At 44.7% G+C, this 19,283-nt stretch overlaps 1 protein-coding gene across 2 annotated transcripts in view; it reads left to right on the forward strand.

The window, feature by feature from the left end:
• The window catches only part of PDCD6IP (programmed cell death 6 interacting protein), a 322,785-nt gene that overhangs the window by 228,141 nt on the left and 75,361 nt on the right, over positions 1-19,283 (forward strand). For both annotated transcript variants that reach the window (XM_069214865.1, XM_069214874.1), the window contains exon 16: positions 1,212-1,353. In XM_069214865.1, the coding sequence (XP_069070966.1) occupies positions 1,212-1,353 (142 nt within the window). The remainder of the gene's footprint in view (positions 1-1,211; positions 1,354-19,283) is intronic.

Raw genomic sequence — 19,283 nt, forward strand, 5'->3', positions numbered from 1 at the left:
CAATGTGCAGATCATGGGCTGCTCTCCCCACCAGACATCTTACAGGGTTACTGTACCAGCTGCATAGAACGCTATGCAAAATGCAAACTAGAGGCTTCACTCATGAGACACGCTACAGAGATGCTACAAACAGTGGGCCCCAGGCTCCCCTCCAAGCACAGCAGGTCAGGGCGTTACCGTAGCTGCTCCAAAAATCTGTGTGCAACAGGAAGATTAGAGGCTGCATTTCCTTTGAGAGGGTTAATGAATATGCTGCAGAGAGGCGTTTGTAAACCCGCAGGAAGCTGGCTGAAGCCCCAATAAGGGCTCTACAGCAGTCACTGTACCAGCTGCACGCATCCGTATGCAGCAGGCAGAACACAAATTGAAATTCAACTACAAATAAGCTCTTGGGTTGTGTGTGTGCATGCAACCTACAGGCGGGATTTAGTAGTAGCCAGGCACGACTCCTCCTCAAGGACGGAGGAGCGTGATCCCCCCCCCCCCCAATCATCAGTCAAACGTCTACACCAAAACAATAATAAACTGTTTATTATTGTTTTATTGGAAAAGGGGCAGGGCCACTAACACCACCACCACTCTCCCTCCCGCCCCACCCCCCCACCCCCAATCATCAGTCAAACGTCTACACCAAAACAATAATAAACTGTTTATTATTGTTTTATTGGAAAAGGGGCAGGGCCACTACCACCACCACTCTCCCTCCCCCCCCCCCCCCCGCACCTCTCCTGGTAGTAGCTGCTGAGCATATATTGAACAAGCAACAACAGCCAGTTACTGTACTGTCCACGCAACCTGCTCCTGGAAGTTGAAACAACCTATGGGAATTCTCTGATTTGTAGAAAGTTAAATATATTGAAAGATGGATGTCCCTATGTGGGAGTGTTGCTCATAGTGTTAACTTGTAACAGATCGTGAGTTTGTTCTGATGCTGTTTTGCTTACTCTCTGATCTCATAGTAATACCTCTGGTACCTCTGTGCTAGTGAAAGCTGTCGAGGTTATTTATTGATCTGGCGGCAACATGCTTTTCTCTTTGCTTGTTTAGTGGGTAAAAAATTCATGTGCTGTTTCCATGGGGACAGTGTTGTGTATTAGCTATAGTAATATTATTCAACTCTTGTGAGAGCTTTGTACATTTCTTGTTTTGTAAATTCTTTGGAAAGGATTTTAACGGTTTTCAAATGACCTATTTTTTTGTTTGTGAAAAAGGGACTTGCAGCAAAGCATTGCACGACAACCCAGTGCTCCTGCTATTCCATTGCCAGCATATCAAAGTGGCCCAGAAAGTGGAGGTGCTCCAGCCTCAAGCACAGCATCAAGTATTCCAACACCAGCACCAAGGACTGTATTTGTAAGTACAGCAAGTAATTGCCATTAAGTACCTGTTCTGTTACAAACTAACAATGAGAAGTGCCACCTATCTGTTCATATACATTACTGTTTGAAGTCCATTGAGCCTTATTAGATCCAGAAATCATCAAGCTACATTTTTCAAATGCTACAATTTATTTGTTTACGGACGTGGTGCTAAATGCTAAGTAAGCAAGTATTTGAAGTGCATTTGGGAAATTGTCTAAAGATTGAATAAAATGAATACCAAGGGCCATGTTTAAATTGTGGCAACTGGTATACACCCATTTATGCCATCGTCTTAAAACTGGAAAGTGGGAGATTTAAAAAAAGAAATGGGAGAATACATATCCTCCATTAACCTATATTGAAGTAGAGGCAATTTTAGGCAAGAGACAGCTAAAATAAAGCCTTTATTTCCTTTAAAAAATAGTGAGTCTAGTGCCTCAATCGGGTAGGTTGGGATGTATGCACACCTTCTAAACATGATGAAGATTGTGTTTGACAAATTACATTACTCAAGTTCCAGACATGTATTTGTTCCAAGTGCATGAGGGACAGGGGTCAGGCCAAATCGGAGTGCTTATGATAATGAAATCAAGCAGAAGAAGGCAAATATTAGTAGGAGTGGGAAAAATTAGTTACATGCGTAGTTGACATTACTTTTGGGGAACATTTTGGGAAACCACTGGTTCCTTTAGCATACCCCGTCTTAATAAATTACACGTGAATTTCTATGTCTGTTGTGTGCTGACCTTTGATAGGGCCAACATTTTAATGTTTTAAGGGACAGAGCTATTTCCTACTCAGTTTAAGGGATGGGGCACATTTTCTAAATGCCAAAGAATTTGATTAGCACGTTTTTGCTCGACTGAACTGGTAACTAAGAAAGTCTATAAATATTGGTAGTGACCACTGCACCCGTCAGCCTTGCTACATTGTTTTAGAAGACGAGTGTAGCTAATGAACATACAGATTGAATATGGCTTTTTCATCCATATCAGTGGAGGAAAGGTGGTGAGGAAGGATGTTAATGCCTCGCCTAGAATTTGGAAGCCTGGTCAAAGGTATCCATTAACAAGCATTTACAATGCATCGGGTCTCGCGTTTGCTCGTGTTAGAGCCGATCGCGTTGTAAACGCCTAACCCGACTTTTCACCTATCGGGCAAAAGTGCATTTATGCACGTAACCCGAAAAAGTGAAATCAAGTAGGTAAAGCGCTCGACTTCTGCCAAGCGAGATCGGGCTCGTAAATTAGTTTTAAAAAAAGTCCACCAGCCGGATGGAAAACAGGGAGCCTCGCATGTTTTCTGTACTTGGTCGCTGCGCTCGAGGAGGGCTAGCCACCGGAAAAGGCATGACCTATGCGTGCCTTCGACTAATGAAAGCAAGCCGATTTAATTAGGGAAGCCCACGAACCAATAAAAAGCACTGACGTGAAGTTGACAGGGCTCGGAGCCCTTTTCTAAATACTAAAGAGTCTCCCTGCTATACGCATGCGCGAGCGCATGCAAAGCAGGCTCGACCCTAAAAAGGAATCAACAGTATCTGGTGCTGGTCTGAAAGGGCCAGTTTGTCATTGATGGAAAGTGAATGACAGGACACTGTGGTTTATGTTACAGAGTCATTTTTCAGGGTGACAGTAGAAAAAAGTTGCTTTTTGCAAAGTAACTATGCATTTTCCTTCATAGATTGGTGCCCTTTTAGGTTGGTCATCTGCCATCAGTGAGGAAGACTGAAGTATAATGAAAACGTTTGTTTTACCATTTAAGCAGCTAGTTTCTTAATACAACTAGTGGTCACCGTTGTTATTTATATCCCTCACATCTTGCTGCTCCCAAACATTTTAGATTATTTTCCCCTGGGTAGAGGGGAGCTCTGTGAACTGTGTAATTCGGGATCATCTTATGCTGTACCACTTAGCAAAACATTTTTTCAAGGGCTGTTCCAAATGTTTCTACTGTGTGTGGCAGATGTCAATATCTTGATGCTGCACTAGTCTTAGTTGACATTAATCGAGATGGTGCCATTACTGTCATAGGTTTTGACTAAGGGACACCAGAACGAATGGTAACTACAATACGTGTATGTGCTCTTTGATGGGAAGCCATAACACTGCTGTTTTGAAAGCTGCCAACCTTATAGCCGAACACGATGAAGTTAAAGGGAAACATAAAAGCCACCATGCACTTCGGAAAAGAGGGGCACAGCCAGCTATTTCTGTTCATGAGGATGTTGATTATCACTTGACTTTTTTGTCTGCTTGTACCTGTGTGCCACAGTCCATTAAAGATGAGGAATGCAGTTGAGAATGGCGATGAAGATTTAGGTCTATTGACAGGGATCTGGGTTGAAGTTATGTTATAACTATTCATAGTATTGGATACGTCAATTTGACATTCATCATTAAGTGTGGTGACCACTATAAAGCTCTTCCTCAGTGATAAACCTGAAGTCTTCGGTAAATATAGGCCCTCATCCCCTTTCTGAATTTAGTTATTCAGTAATCTGTAATGCTGGGGTGGCCATTTCGAGGTATGTTTGAAGTCTGGAAAAATAATTTGACATTAATATTAAAAGCCCGGAAATGACTCCTCTTTTTCGAAAGCTCATCGTTCTATTTGCTAGTGATGGATGCCTTTAAGGAGCCTGACTGCTTACTGTTAAAAAAAAAACTAGCTATACTTCCTGCCCAAAGCTATCCGAATCTGACAAAAAGGGCAGGTTTCCAAGTTCAGCACCGTCCTCGTGGAGATGTCCTGTTCCTCCTGATACCTGTATCAGGGTCTCTCAGCAGGACAGTGATGACTGAACCAATCCTATCTAGATATCAAGTGATCGAACTTGTACAAGCTGTAGGTGCCGCTTGATCATAAAGACGCACGGGGAGCAGGAGGGATTGGAGCAGTCATTTCAGTCTTCCTATATTAACACCAAACAACAATACATATCTGATCGCTAGTGTGTAGTGAAAACACAGTAAGTGGAGAGTACCAGAAGCGTAAACTTTCCTGTTTAAGGACGAAGGCACTCATCCGCTCATAGAGTGGCTGGCATGCTTTATCATCAGGCCTCTTCTCGCACAATCCCAATGTTTTTTTTTTGTTTTTTTTAAGGTGCATGCTACTACCCCGTTTACTCTTACGGGGAGCCTGGAGGGAATATTTTGATGAATATATTAGTATGCCACACATCTCGTCTCTGAAAACGTAAGGGCTGTGTGCAGAGGGGGCGGAACAGTCAATGTTAAAAAAAAGGTGAGGACCACGGGCAGGGAGGAGAAGCTGGCGGCATTCACTTTATAGCAGCATTGTTTTCAGAATGTTCAGTATTTACCTGTAGCATCAGTCTACTCTTAAACAGATCAGTCTGTTCAGAGGCCATTTTAGCTATACTCGTCGATACAACAAATAGTAAAATACTCACATCCTCTCTAATAAGGCCTGGCAGCGGAAAGAAAATGGACTTCATATCGTGTAACCAAGTGTGAATCTTTTGAGTCCTAAAAGACACCAGTTTTGGTGTTAATGTGATCTTCTGACTTGCAGTACATACAAGGCCTTCTGCGAAGTTGAGATTTTTGAAACGTTAACCCGAGTTGCTTCTTTTGAAGTGCTGCACGTTTTGTAATATCTTGGGAAGTGAAGATATTGTGACTGATCCAAGTCCGATGTCTTATATGTTTCTTCGTTTCTAAGACCCCAATAACCTGTGTGAATTTTTATAAAGGAGTCTATTAAATGACTTAGTTTGGTATAAACTGGGCACTGATAAGGCTCAAATTTGCGATCCATTCGCTATGCTTTTGAAATGTCTAATTTGGCACCTGGGAATATTTACACGATTGCTAAACATTTTAGCATTAACCTTGCATTCACTGTACCCTACTGCACACCATCTTGTTTGGGATATGAAGATACAAAGATATCGTCATATCCCTGGTGTTCAATTTCTTCGACCATATATCGACATACTTTAAGTGTATGTGTGGTGTGCACATATTCCATCGACCAGCTCAAATATTCTGTGACTCTGCTAATAACATGAGCCTCGGTGTCCCAACCTACTGATCAGAGGTGCTGCTCAGTTAAAAAGGCAAGCCAAGTGTGCTTGGTGCTTCCCTGAGTGTCAAATGCAGTGACCTCTTCAGATTGTTTGTGTTGAAGATATTACACAGCCAAAGAGCAGTTGTATTACTTAGGTCAGAAATGCATCCATAATGCTAGTTTGCACCTCACTTGAAAGAGCATGCCCTGTCGTGTAAGCTTCCACATTGCCATAGTGTGCGCAGCGTGTGCTTGTCATATCTTTAAGCACTGACAAAGGGAGTATCTTGCCTTGTTACAGAAACACAAGCACCCCGGAAGTCACATCACCAGTACTTAACCCCTTCGCTCCTGCTTATTTGTAGAACTTAATCTTAAACTCTAAGTGCCACATCTCCTTGGAGATGAGGGCAATATTGCCCCGTGTTAAAAATATTTCTAGACTCTAGCCTGAGATTTCTGAACCTTTGTGTATTGTCCCTACTGCACAGTGTCTGATCCAGCCTAAATATTCTGCGTTAGTTTGAAATGCATTAAAGGAGTAATTCATAGTGAATACATTTTTTTAAAACCTTTATTTTTGATATTTTTTTTTTTTACCAAACAACACAACATAAACAGGACAGAGACTGAAAGTTGTGTCATGCTGGTAATAATAGTTAGCATCAGTCCAAAAGATGTTAAGTCAGTCGTAATAATAACATACCTGGTACAACACATTAAAAGGGGCAATTGAAAAAGTATAGGGAAGAAGGTTCAGTATTGGATCATTGTATTGGAAGCGGATCCATCAAAAGAAGAGAGAGAAAGTGGAAAGAAGTGAAAGGGAGTGAGTCATCCATCGCTACATGAGAACTGTGCGCATAGGGGCGATTACATGCAAGTGTCCGTGCGTGTTAGGAGATAGTTTAGAAGTGGCTTTCATATATCTTTAGGCCTTGACGATTGCGGCTGCAGCGTTGCATAAATGTCGCTAATAGTATCACAAAAGGGCATGTCATGAAGCCAGGCTGGTACCGTAGGGAGAGTACTGCTCCCCCAATAAAGTGCGACTTGGCACTTTGCAAGAAGTAGGGCCAGGGCAACGAAACGTCGGGTGAGTTGAGGCAGAGGTTTTACATATCCCAGTAATGGCATCGGAGTGAGTGGGTGCCCTTTCATTTGCGCGATGGTAGTATGAATGGATTCACAAAGCGTACGGATCGGGGAGCAGTTCCAGGCAAGATGTGCAAAATCAACATGTTGAGAAGAGCATTTTGGGCAAGTGTGTGCAATTCATAGTGAAGTGTTTAGGTCCCACAAGGAAGAAATGGGGTGTCACTCACATCATAGATGATATTGCGGAACCAGTGCTGCCTTTGTGATGTTAAAAAGTGCATTTGCTGTGTACCACTACATGTACCGTGACCATCCATGATTCCATTTTGCCCGGTGCCCCTTCATCCAACTTTTTCTATTGCTGCCAGTTTTAGGTCTATCCTGTCCTCTAGTTGCTGTCTTAGCAAGACTCCTCTTTGTATTTCCGTGTTCTGCTTTTTCACTCTGTCCACATCTCCCCTATTATCTTGGTAGTCCCAGCATCATCAAATGTAGAGGGGGGCGCGGCGCTGGAACAGTATGGACGCACAACTACATTATTTTCCCAAAGTCGTTCTGTTTAGGAAGAACATTCCTTTGTGGGCAGTAGTTTGACCTGATAATGTGAATCCCCAATATTGAAATACAAGTTTTACAGCGTTTTGTTTAGATTATTGAATAACCATGGCTACCTACACTACTTGAATAAGAAATAGAAATTAGTCCTGGTGAAGAAAACTTAAAAATTCAGCCTCTCAGCTATGTCGTCTCAGACATGAGATTTCAAAATAACCCACCTTTCCTGGTTGATGTAAAAATGATGCTAGGAGATGAGGCACAAAAAATACCCATTTGATGATAGGCCGAGCAAGCAACCACAGTTGGTGTCAGTGGCGATAAAGTTTAAGTATGTCCTTGTCTTGCCCTCCAGGTGGCAATGTTGTCACAGTTTGTGAATGGAGAGAAAGATTTACGTGCCATGGAGCCAGAACACATTTTACTTTTTGTGAAAGGGTGCGTCTTGTCTATGCACCTTCACAAATGCTAGAGTGACACATTTGTTGCTCTATATTGGACAGTGTCGATTGTTAAGTGAGGGACTACTTTGCCACCGGGATCTTTGTTGCCAGGAACCAGTGTGTAGGCTTCAAGGCTGGCACAGCAGGTTAGCAGGGTTCGGGCCAGGGGAGCATCTGAAATATGTAATTACTGTCAGAAGAGACACATTCACCAAACTATGTATAAGCATGTCACGTCATCAGCTGCATCGAGATCAGGTGATATTCACCATCCACCGGAAGCCCTGCCCCATCGGCTCAATTTCCAATTGAAATTTCACATGCATCATACTCTCCCATGCATAAACCATGTATTTGTTAAAAGTAGTAACCAGCTAGCACTAGACACCGTCGCTGCCCTGCCCTTCCATGTACCCAGAAAACTGAGAACAAGCCCACTACTGTAGGGGTCCGCCTTAATCTCCTAGGTGATGTATAATGATCTCTTCATCTCACTAAGAGATGGCACAGCCATGTTCACCTCTCACTAGAATGCGAATGGGTCTGTTGTCCCGTCCAGGCAGAGGTACAAGCTTCAGTAGCTACAGTACGTATTGTATATGCAAGCGATCGGTTTTCATTGGCGATGGCTGCTGTCTGAAATAAAAAAAAGAAATATTGTAAAAGAACACTTGCACGCAGCGTAATAAACTAGTGCGAGTTCAGGGTTAGTTCTTAAGATTGATTATAACAACAGCATGAAGAGACTTCAATATAAAGTGCAGCGCACGTAGTACATTCCAGTATTGATCTTAGTGCATTCTGAATGGGTCAATAAATTGTTGAGCGTGCTACTCACCCGGTATGGTCTCAAGTGGGTGGGGGGTGCTACTGCTCGAAGAGCCAGGTCTTGAGGTGCTTTTTGAGGTGCTTTCTGAAGGACAGGAAGTCCTGGGTCTTGCGTAGGTTGGTGGGGAGGGAGTTCCAGGTTTTGGTGGCGAGGTGGGAGAAGGATCTTCCACCGGATGTGGTGCAGTGAATGCGAGGGACTGTTGCTAGGGCGAGGTCGGCAGAGCGGAGCTAGTGTGTTGGGATGTGGAAGTTAAGTCGCTCATTGACGTAGGCCGGTATGGTGTCATGGAGGGCTTTGTGAGGTACAGGCATCTCTTTTCCATTACATGATTGAGTTGGCCTTCTTGGTCCTTAGATAAGAAACAGGAGAAAGGTACAAAGTCAGATAGATGGTGAAGAGCCAACCCATGCTATGTGATGAGGCCAAAGGAGTGTTCAAAGGAGTGTTCAAACTCGTTGTGCGGTGCAAGTGGGACTCTGGGTGAATCCTATAGGATTTATCAAAGAATCTTATCAGTGAAGCGTCTAAGAATAAGTCCCATTCCATCACTGGGCTTTTGGGTCTTGTCGTTGCCTTTATTTGGGCGCTGCATAGTTATTCTGAACGCCCCACTTACATGAAGCGTGCTTTCGTTCTTCAGGTATGGGCATAATACGTTGATTTATTACATCGTTGTGAGTGGGGTGAATTTAAAAAAAAGTGCTTAAGAGTTTCATGAGTCACTTTGCTTTTCCACAGAGTAGAGGTGATGCGCCGTGCTTGCAGGAAGCAGAACTAGGTACAACTGGAAGAATCCCAGTCTGATCACTTAATAGCCTCTTCTTTGACTCAGCAATGGGGGTCATATCCAAGTACCCATGAAATTGGGTTGTTGGTTGACTGGAGTATGAGCCCTTGTCAAGCAGTAGCCAAAATCCTTGTCAGGGTGAGGCACAACTCAACCCCAAATTAACCTGCGCTGAAACCTATGGTAGCTTGGCACAGAGCAGTCAGGTTTAACTTAAGGGGAATGTATGAAGTATTTGTTCAACACTTAAAACAGTAATAAAGTGATAACACCACATGAAAAGGATCCCACACCAAATTAGAGAAATAGCACTTTCTTTAAAAAGTAAAACGAGACAAAACAACAAAATCCCGATCAGTAGAACCCGAGATACGTCATTTTAAAAATCTTTAGTGAAAATAGTGCGAAAAAGCACCAAGAGTAAAATAATAAAAGAAAGTTCAAGCCAAAAGTGATGGAGCTCTGAGCCGGCTACAGGGACCCAGTTTGGCCCACTAAACAAATGACCTTAAAACCTGGTTTGTGGAGCTTTGTGTGGATCCGTGTCAATGATTCATCGCATAGCCGAAACGATGCATCAGTTCTGAGATGCAATGCAAAGGTCTGCATTGTTGACAGGGCTTGCAGTGTGAAGTTCAGAATTGGTTATGCAACACTCAGTGGGGTGCACCCAAGGAGCTGCAAGGTTGCGATGCAGAGTCCAGTCTGCCATTGTCATCAAGGCTGCATCTTGCCACAGTGGTTCTGATGGGGCTGCGGAGACTATGCAGATCTTTGTAACAAGCCCAATCTACACAGCAGCAATGATGCATCGGTTCTGCTCCAGTCTGCACCGCACAGCAGAGGAGATGCATTGGTTCTGTTGGGTCCACAGATGCTGGCAGAGCAACTTAAGCCCACTTCCAGGGTCCAGGCACGACTTGGCAGGTGGACACACAAGTCTATGTGCAAAAGTGTTAGAAACCTGTTGTGTCTTTGAGACTTCAGGTAAGGAGGCCAGACAGCTAGCCCTTGGAGTCACTGAGGGTTCTGAGTTCAAGAGATGGAAGTCCAGTCCTCCTCACCCAGGCCATACGGCAGCAGACCAGCACAGCCATCCTTCTTGGCAGAGTAGCCACAGGCCCAGAAGTGTACTGAAGAGTTGGTATCTGAGGTCCAGGATTTATACCAAGTTGTGCCTTTGAAGGGGGGGAACATTCTTATAGGCATGCCTTTGAAGTGCACAGGTGCACTGGCTTCCTGGCTCTGGCTGTAGACTAACTACAGGGTGTTTGCAGCACTTTGAGTGGAGACATGGCACAGCCTATTTAAGTGTAAGTGGGGCTGGGCCCAGCTCCTCCCTACCCGGCCTGCCAGTGATGACCTATCCAGTCACACCTAACTGTAGGTGGCTGTCTAGGAAGAATACACAAAGCCCAACTATCAACTAAGCCCAGTCATGTGACTCTGACACAGGTTGCAGGCACCAGATGGCCAAGGGAAGATAGTGCCAACTGTATAAAGTTGTATTTCCTGAATTGTAACTTAAAATCTATCTTCACCATAAGTTGGGATTTTTCATTATAGTTCCAGAGACACCAAACATTAACTAGTTACGTTTCCAATTTGGAAATTACATTTATAAAATGGAATAAGCCAACTCCAATGTTATCCTATGGAAGAGGTAAGCCTTGCAGTAGTGAAAAACGTATTTTAATTTTTTTCTACCAGGACACGTAAAACTTAAAAGTACATCTCCTACTTTTTAAATTCATTGCACCTTGGCATCTGGGTTTTCTACTACATACCCTATGGGTGACCTATATTATTAAAAAGAAAGGTTTGGGCCTCTCAAAAGGTTTCTTTGCCCGGTTGAAATGGAAATTTACAATTGCACACAGATACAGGCTCCAGCGGCAGGCCTGCAACTTGTTTAAAGTGCTACGTAAGTGGGTGACACTAAGTGTTGCAGGCCCACCAGTAGCATTGAATGTACATGCCACTTTCTAGGTACTTACAAGTAAATTAAGTGTGCTGATTGGGTATAAATCAATATGACATGTTTTAAGGAGCGAGCACAAGCACTTTAGCACTGATTAGCAGTGGAAACGTGTGCAGAGATTTAAGGCCAGCAGAAACAAAGTCAGCAAAAAACAGGAAATCTGAAGGCAAAAAGTTAGGGGGAAAATCACTCCAAAGATGCCAGGTCTAACATCCATTATATGTCCATATACACGTGTAACATGCAGTATTCCTCTTTACTTATACGCCTCACATTCATGTATATCAAATTTTTTGTCTGTCACAGCAAAGCAGCATTGAATATCTAAATATTATAAAATATTTTTTTTTCCTATTCTACCATTCTTTATATATGTATCTCTTCACATTCATTTAATTGATGTGTCATGTCAAATTCATGTTAATGCACTACACTAATCTGAGTGCTCCTTGGGCGATGTGTGCAATTTTCCATACAATGATCTCAGAGATTTGTGATCATGTTCTGTTTTTACTAGTGCTCTGAAGCTGGAACTTGATTGTGTGAGTGCAATACAAACACAATTAGTTGGGGGCAAGGCCTAATGCTGATGGAGTGAGCAGCGCGATCTGCGAGATTCAGAGGGACTCACGGCCATCCTGCCAAATTCTACGGCCTCATGGCCTCAACTTTGAGAGGCAGCCTCCACTACTGTTTGCTCATCTTGGTGGGCCCCCCTGTTTGCTAGCTAAGCGGGTGCCGAGGTGGGCCGTGCCATTGATGGGCCTAGGCCGGTATGTGCAAGAAAATTAAGATGATGGCCTGCATGACTGAGAACAGGGATGGAGTCCGCAAGAGCAAATGAACCATTGCGGGATTTGGCCTCGCCATCTGAAGGACAAACAGAATGCCTGGGAGCTGTCCTGGATGCCCGCCGCCTGTTCGATCACCCAGCATTGGGCAGACTGGAAGAGCACAGAGTCACCTACGTGACCCCATTAGGCTGCCTAAAATCACCCCGATGAGGAGACCTAACAGGCCAGCTTATAGTGCTGCTGGGGTGCATCAACACCCGATCCTTGAGGCCTGCGAAGCTATGGTGCACACAGGGCCTTGCCTCGATTGATTGTTACCTGCTCCGACCGCCCCACCTCCCACTCCCCTGGAACACCAGCTGCAGGTTCGGTCCTGCAGAGCTGGCCCACCTGACCTGAGGGCACCACTGACGGTGTCAAGAGGCCCAGAACATGAACTGCTGAGAATTCCTGAACTTTTAACCACAAAGGTATGCTGATACTCAAAAAAAGGAAGAAAGAAGAGAGAGAAGCTGTCGGTCGGGCAAAGGGCTGGTCAGCTGGATCAGCGACCCGATTGATCAGAAGCAAAATGTCCCTCACACACCCAGAAGGGTGTCATGCTTCTTTATCGAGCATCTTCTCAATGGGCTGGTGCTGCAGTGCCCACCGGGCCTCTCGGGGGGACTCTTTGTCAGAGATCTTTAAAGTAAAATGTTGTGATGATGAGTGCAAGTGAGGAATGTTGTGAGTGTAGGGTGTTGAAGTGTGTGATAAAACATGTCTGAGGGGTGCTGAATGCGGTTTAATATGGTGGTCCCTTTGACAAGAGTAAAAGCAAACAGTGGCTGTCTTGGGAACCAGTGGACCTTGCCAGCTCACAAATATGACTCAGGGCCAACATATTTAATGCCTTACATAGTCTAACCGGATCTTAGGCAATTTGGCAGCACCAGAACTGTGACAACTAAACCTACACCTTATCGGAACTCAAGATCAGTGTGATTGAAGGTACCAAATCAATTTATGTATGTTGTATCAACTATACCTTATACAGTACAGGACACTAGAAATTGAACGTGTAAGGATGTAACCACTGAGGGAAATGGATTGACCCCTCTCCCAATACATATATTATGCATTTCTGTCAATGTAACAACATGCTGTGGGCGAAAAATCACCTTGCAGTGATATGTGCACAAATAAAAAAAAAGAAACAAGCAAGTGACCACACGTGACAACACAACACCAAATCTGTGCGATGCAGGGAATAGTGATCTTATGCCATTTAAGTTGAGTTTATGCCCCTTAGGGTTGGGCAGAGGACTGCGCTATACTGTAGGAAAAGAACTGATTGAAAATACATACCAGTTAGTTAGTACATAGTAGAAATTGATAGATTATCTCCCACAATAGCCTTGTGTACAAGTACTTGTGTGGTCCAACGCGTTAAAGTGCACTTAACCTACCCTCCTCTGCTGGCCTGGAGGTAGTGAGGCTGCCAGAGCGAGGGTTTTTAAAGCATGTCTGATCAGTTTCAGGTGCGGGACATGGTGTGAAGTGGGAGATTGAGGGCTGCTAGACCAGCCAACGGTAGCAGATGCCATGTTGGGAGGGACTAAGTAAAGCTAAATGTGCCCAATTATAACTACTAAGTGGCCACCATGCTGGGTAGGCTGCTAATAGGATCTATAGTAGTGTGTGTAAGTGCCTACTGAGACGGTGCAAGTCTGTCCTCAGTGGCTGTCTCAGCCTGGTATCGTATTTTGAGTAGCTCTCGCAAGCTGGGCCAGCGCCAATCTAGTTAGAAGTGGTGCGCCTGTAAAGCCGGCGCATGCACAACTGGAGGGGCCAGCTTTGCAAGGCCTGATGTGCTAGTTAATCAGTGTGGGGGACATCTTGGAGTGTAGTATGGCAATATAAACATAATGCAAAACGCAGCCTATAAGCAGACTTACTGTGTTTGGGGAGTTGTAATAAACTACTGAAGGCAGGTGTGACGGATGCAGGTGCTGCAAATTGTGGTCAGAATGATCTCACTTGGTATACAATGTATATTGGATTAAAAAATTAAGAGTGTAAGGGCATAGACACCTCAGTGGACACATAAAGCAGAGTGACGTTCAGTGGCAGTGTTTCAGAGTTTGGTCAAAGTGATCTCACTAGGTGTATCTGTAATCTACATCTTCAGTGTCTAAGAGCACACACACCTCCGTGGGCACATAAAGACAGGAAACGTTCAATGTCAATACGTCAGCAAAAATGTTAAAGCGGCTCAGGGGAGTGAACAAGGTCAGGTGTCCAACTCACTCCACAGAATGTCGGCACTTAGGCCAGTAGTTTGTGTGGCTAGACGGAAGACCCAGTACTGTTCTGTCTGAAACAGAGTACATTTCCAGAAATTGCATACTTCCAGAGTGGTCCACTGTAGATCTTCAGGAGTATGTTCGTTGGCCAAGAAGCAAGTACAAATTTTTGTCGTACTTTTTTTTTTTTTTTTTTTTTGCATCGTATCTTGCTGTGGTGTTCCTCAATCCTGATCTTAGCTGGTTTGGTCGTCATGACAACATATCGTAAGGCCCATGGCTGGTGATCAGATATATACGCAATTCTTAGTGTTAGCTAGTGTGACCCCTCTGTTTCCACATTTGTGAGGGATCTAACCACACTTCTTTTTGTCATTTTTGCGATGTGGCACACGCCCACATGAGCCACGTGGGTAATGTCCAGTGACTGGGGGAAGGCTTCAGAGGGGTGATTGTTCTATCCCTTGAGCCACAGGAGGTCTCCTGTGTATCAGCATATCTGAGGTTCTGAGTGCGTGGATATCTAGGGAACCTGATTGTAAGATAAGACAAAGATTCCATACAATTTTTTGAATCCGGTTGGAGTTTGGAGTGAAAGTGGTGACACAAGTGATGGTGTCATCACTTGTCCTTGGTCTAGGTTCTCAGAGTGGTGCCCTATGATTCCTTGTAACTCTCTTTCATGCCCAGTTCATTGTGTGAGGGGGATAGTTCAGAACTTTCAGGTTAGTGGGGAGTTTATTGGCCGTTTGGTCGTAGTCTTTGATGTTACTGCAGCTCCATTGGAGTCGTAAGAATTGCCTGCAAGAGAGATTGTCCTGTAGGGTTTTAGGATGGTAGCTGTTGTAGTAGACTATTACAGTCTGCACTCTTCTCAAAAGTGGTGGGTGAAAACTTGCTACTTTGGAGAGCGATCCGAAGGTCTATGAAGGGAAGTTCTCTGTCTGGGATTATCTTTGTAAATCAGAGGTAAGGGTTGATTGAGTTGACACAGGTATCAAACGTATGGCAAGTATTGATGTCACCCCACCACAGGATGATGTAGTTTATGAGCGACACCACAGTAAGATGTTGGTGATATAGGGGTTAGTGTTGCCAAAAAAATGCTTCCTCTCTAAGTTAGCCATGTACAGGCTTGTTAACCCCTTCGCTGCCAGGGCTTTTCCCCCTCCTGTGCCAGGCCTTTTTTTGCCTATTTGGGGCAGTTCGCGCTTGGCCCTCATAACTTTTTGTCCACATAAGCTAACCAAGCCAAATTTGCGTCCTTTTTTTCCAACATCCTAGGGATTCTAGAGGTACCCAGACTTTGTGGGTTCCCCTGAAGGAGGCCAAGAAATTGGCCAAAATACAGGGAAAATTTCGTTTTTTTAAAAAAAAATAGAAAAAGTGGCTGCAGAAGAAGGCTTGTGGTTTTTCCCCCTGAAAATGGCATCAACAAAGGGTTTGCGGTGCTAAACTCAGCAGCTTCCCAGCTTTCAGGAACAGGCAGACTTGAATCAGAAAACCCAATTTTCCAACACAATTGTGGCATTTTACTGGGACATACCCCATTTTTGCAATTTTTTGTGCTTTCAGCCTCCTTCCAGTCAGTGACAGAAATGGGCATGAAACCAATGCTGGATCCCAGAAACCTAAACATTTCTGAAAAGTAGACACAATTCTGAATTCAGCAAGGGGTCATTTGTGTAGATCCTACAAGGGTTTCCTACAGAAAATAACAACTGAAAAAGAAAAATATTGAAATTGAGGTGAAAAAAACATAAATGTTTCTCTACGTTTTACTCTGTAACTTTTCCCTGCAATGTCAGATTATCGAAAGCAATATACCGTTACGTCTGCTGGACACCTCTGGTTGCGGGGATATATAGGGCTTGTAGGTTCATCAAGAACCTGAGGAACCCAGAGCCAATAAATGAGCTGCACCCTGCAGTGCGTTTTCATTCTATACCGGGTATACAGCAATTAATTTGCTGAAATATAAAGAGTAAAAAATTGCTATCAAGAAAACCTTTGTATTTCCAAAAAGGGCACAAGATAAGGTGTTGAGGAGCAGTGGTTATTTGCACATCTCTGAATTCCGGGGTGACCATTCTAGCATGTGAATTACAGGGCATTTCTCAAATAGATGTCTTTTTTACACACTCTCCTATATTTGGAAGGAAAAAATGTAGAGAAAGACAAGGGGCAATAACACTTGTTTTGCTAATCTATGTTCCCCCAAGTCTCCCGATAAAAATGATACCTTACTTGTGTGGGTAGGCCTAGCGCCCGCGACAGGAAACGCCCCAAAGCGCAACGTGGACACATCCAATTTTTTTAAAGCAAACAGAGGTGTTTTTTGCAAAGTGCCTACGTGTAGATTTTGGCCTCTAGCTCAGCCGGCACCTAGGGAAACCTACCAAACCTGTGCATTTCTGAAAACTAGAGACCTAGGGGAATCCAAGATGGGGTGACTTGCGGGGCTCGGACCAGGTTCTGTTACCCAGAATCCTTTGCAAACCTCAAAATTTGGCTAAAAAAACACATGTTCCTCAAATTTCTGTGGCAGAAAGTTCTGGAATCTGAGAGGAGCCACAAATTTCCTTCCACCCAGCGTTCCCCCAAGTCTCCCGATAAAAATGATACCTCACTTGTGTGGGTAGGCCTAGCGCCCGCGACAGGAAACGCCCCAAAGCACAACCTGGACACATCCAAATTTTTGGAAGAAAACAGAGGTGTTTTTTGCGAAGTGCCTACCTGTAGATTTTGGCCTCTAGCTCAGCCGGCACCTAGGGAAACCTACCAAACCTGTGCATTTCTGAAAACTAGAGACCTAGGGGAATCCAAGATGGGGCGACTTGCGGGGCTCGGACCAGGTTCTGTTACCCAGAATCCTTTGCAAACCTCAAAATTTGGCTAAAAAAACACATGTTCCTCACATTTCTGTGGCAGAAAGTTCTGGAATCTGAGAGGAGCCACAAATTTCCTTCCACCCAGCGTTCCCCCATGTCTCCCGATAAAAATGATACCTCACTTGTGTGGGTAGGCCTAGCGCCCGCGACAGGAAACGCCCCAAAGCGCAATGTGGACACATCCAAATTTTTGAAAGAAAACAGTGCCTACCTGTGGATTTTGGCCTGTAGCTCAGCCGGCACCTAGGGACACCTACCAACCCTTTGCATTTTTGAAAACTAGAGACCTAGGGGAATCCAAGATGGGGTGACTTGTGGGGCTCGGACCAGGTTCTGTTACCCAGAATCCTATGCAAACCTCAAAATTTGGCTAAAAAAACACATGTTCCTCACATTTCTGTGGCAGAAAGTTCTGGAATCTGAGAGGAGCCACAAATTTCCTTCCACCCAGCGTTCCCCTAAGTCTCTCGATAAAAATGGTACCTCACTTCTGTGGGTAGGCCTAGCGCCACAAAAGGAAATGGCCCAAAACACAACGTGGACACAACATATTTTTTCACAGAAAACAGAGGTGTTTTTTGCAAAGTGCCTACCTGTGGAGTTTGGCCTCTAGCTCAGCCGGCCCCGGGAGGGGGGGGGGGGGGGCAGAAATGCCCTAAAATAAATTTGACCCCCCCCCTCAACCCCCCCCAAACCCCACCTGCCCGGGAACGACCCTTGCCTACGGGGTCGCTCCCCCTGCGTGACATTGGCGCCAAAAAAACAAATCCCGGTGCCTAGTGGTTTCTGCCCCCTTGGGGGCAGATTGACCTAAAATCGGCCAATCTGCCCCCAAGGGGGGCAGAAATGGCCTAAATACAATTTGCCCCCCAGGGCAGCGACCCTTGCCTGATGGGTCGCTACCCATCTCTAAAAAAACAAACAAACAAAAAAAAATGTTTTTGCCCTGGCGCCTAGAGGGTTCTGCCCCCCCCCCCCGGGGGCAGTTCGGCCTAATTATAGGCCTATCTGCCCCCAGGGGGGGCAGAAATGGCCTAAAATAAATTTCCCCCCCGGGAGCGACCCTTGCCTACGGGGTCGCTCCCCCTGCGTGACATTGGCGCCAAAAAACAAATCCCAGGTGCCTAGTGGTTTCTGCCCCCTTGGGGGCAGATTGACCTAAAATCGGCCAATCTGCCCACAAGGGGGGCAGAAATGGCCTAAATACAATTTGTCCCCCAGGGGAGCGACCCTTGCCTGATGGGTCGCTCCCCATCTCTAAAAAAAAAAAAAAAAATAATAATTCCCCTGGCGCCTAGAGGTTTCTGCCCCCCCCCCCTGGGGGCATATCGGCCTAATAATAGGCCGATCTGCCCCCAGGGGGGGGCAGAAATGTCCTAAAATAAATTTGCCCCACCTGTTTAATCTCTGTGCACTCTATATGGCATAGAAAGTGTGGTTTGTCAGTGGCCAGGGAGAGGTCTGACCCTTCTCAATGGCCACATGTGGCTGGAATGGAGTGGGCTGTATCCAATCGGGAAGGAAGTGAGTCTGAGTGCAGTGCGTATATAACATCAGTTCTGGGGCCCCGAAACCCCCCTGATATTATGGTAATGTGAGATTTTCGCAGGCCTCTTGAAAAATTGGGTTGTTTGTGGAAGTGGAACATTTATACATAAGTAGAGGGGTTTAGGCAGTATGATCATTTTAGCAATTGTAATGAGGCCCGCTATGGACAATGGCAGTCTGAACCATATAGGTATTCTGTCGTCTAGCCAATCAATGATGTGGCCTTAATTAGCTCGCCATAGCTCACCCGGGTCTCTGCTAAGCCAGATTCTCAAATATTTGATTGGGTCCATCACTCATTTTAAAGGATATTCACTATTGAAGGGTAATGTGAATTCTGTGAGATGATTGATTTGGACCAGATAATATGAATGCCAGAGTAACGCCCAAATCGCATCACCTCAGGAGTGAGAGGATTACGATTCTCCAGCAGATTGCATGTGTACAGTGTAATATTATCTGCATACATCGATACAGCAGTGCCTCTTGAGCTAAAGCCAATGCTTCTGTTTGCATGGTGGTATCAAAGTCTAGCAGCCAGAGGTTCTATGGAAATGGCAAATAATATAGGCGATAATGGCCTGACCTGTGCCACGGGTAATAGGGAAAGTGTCCGATAGGAGCCCGTTCAGGCAGATGCGAGCAATAGAGAGAGTTTATAGGAGCCAAA

The sequence above is a fragment of the Pleurodeles waltl genome, chromosome 2_1 (genome assembly GCF_031143425.1).
Source record: "Pleurodeles waltl isolate 20211129_DDA chromosome 2_1, aPleWal1.hap1.20221129, whole genome shotgun sequence".
Classification (NCBI taxonomy): Eukaryota; Metazoa; Chordata; class Amphibia; order Caudata; family Salamandridae; genus Pleurodeles; species Pleurodeles waltl.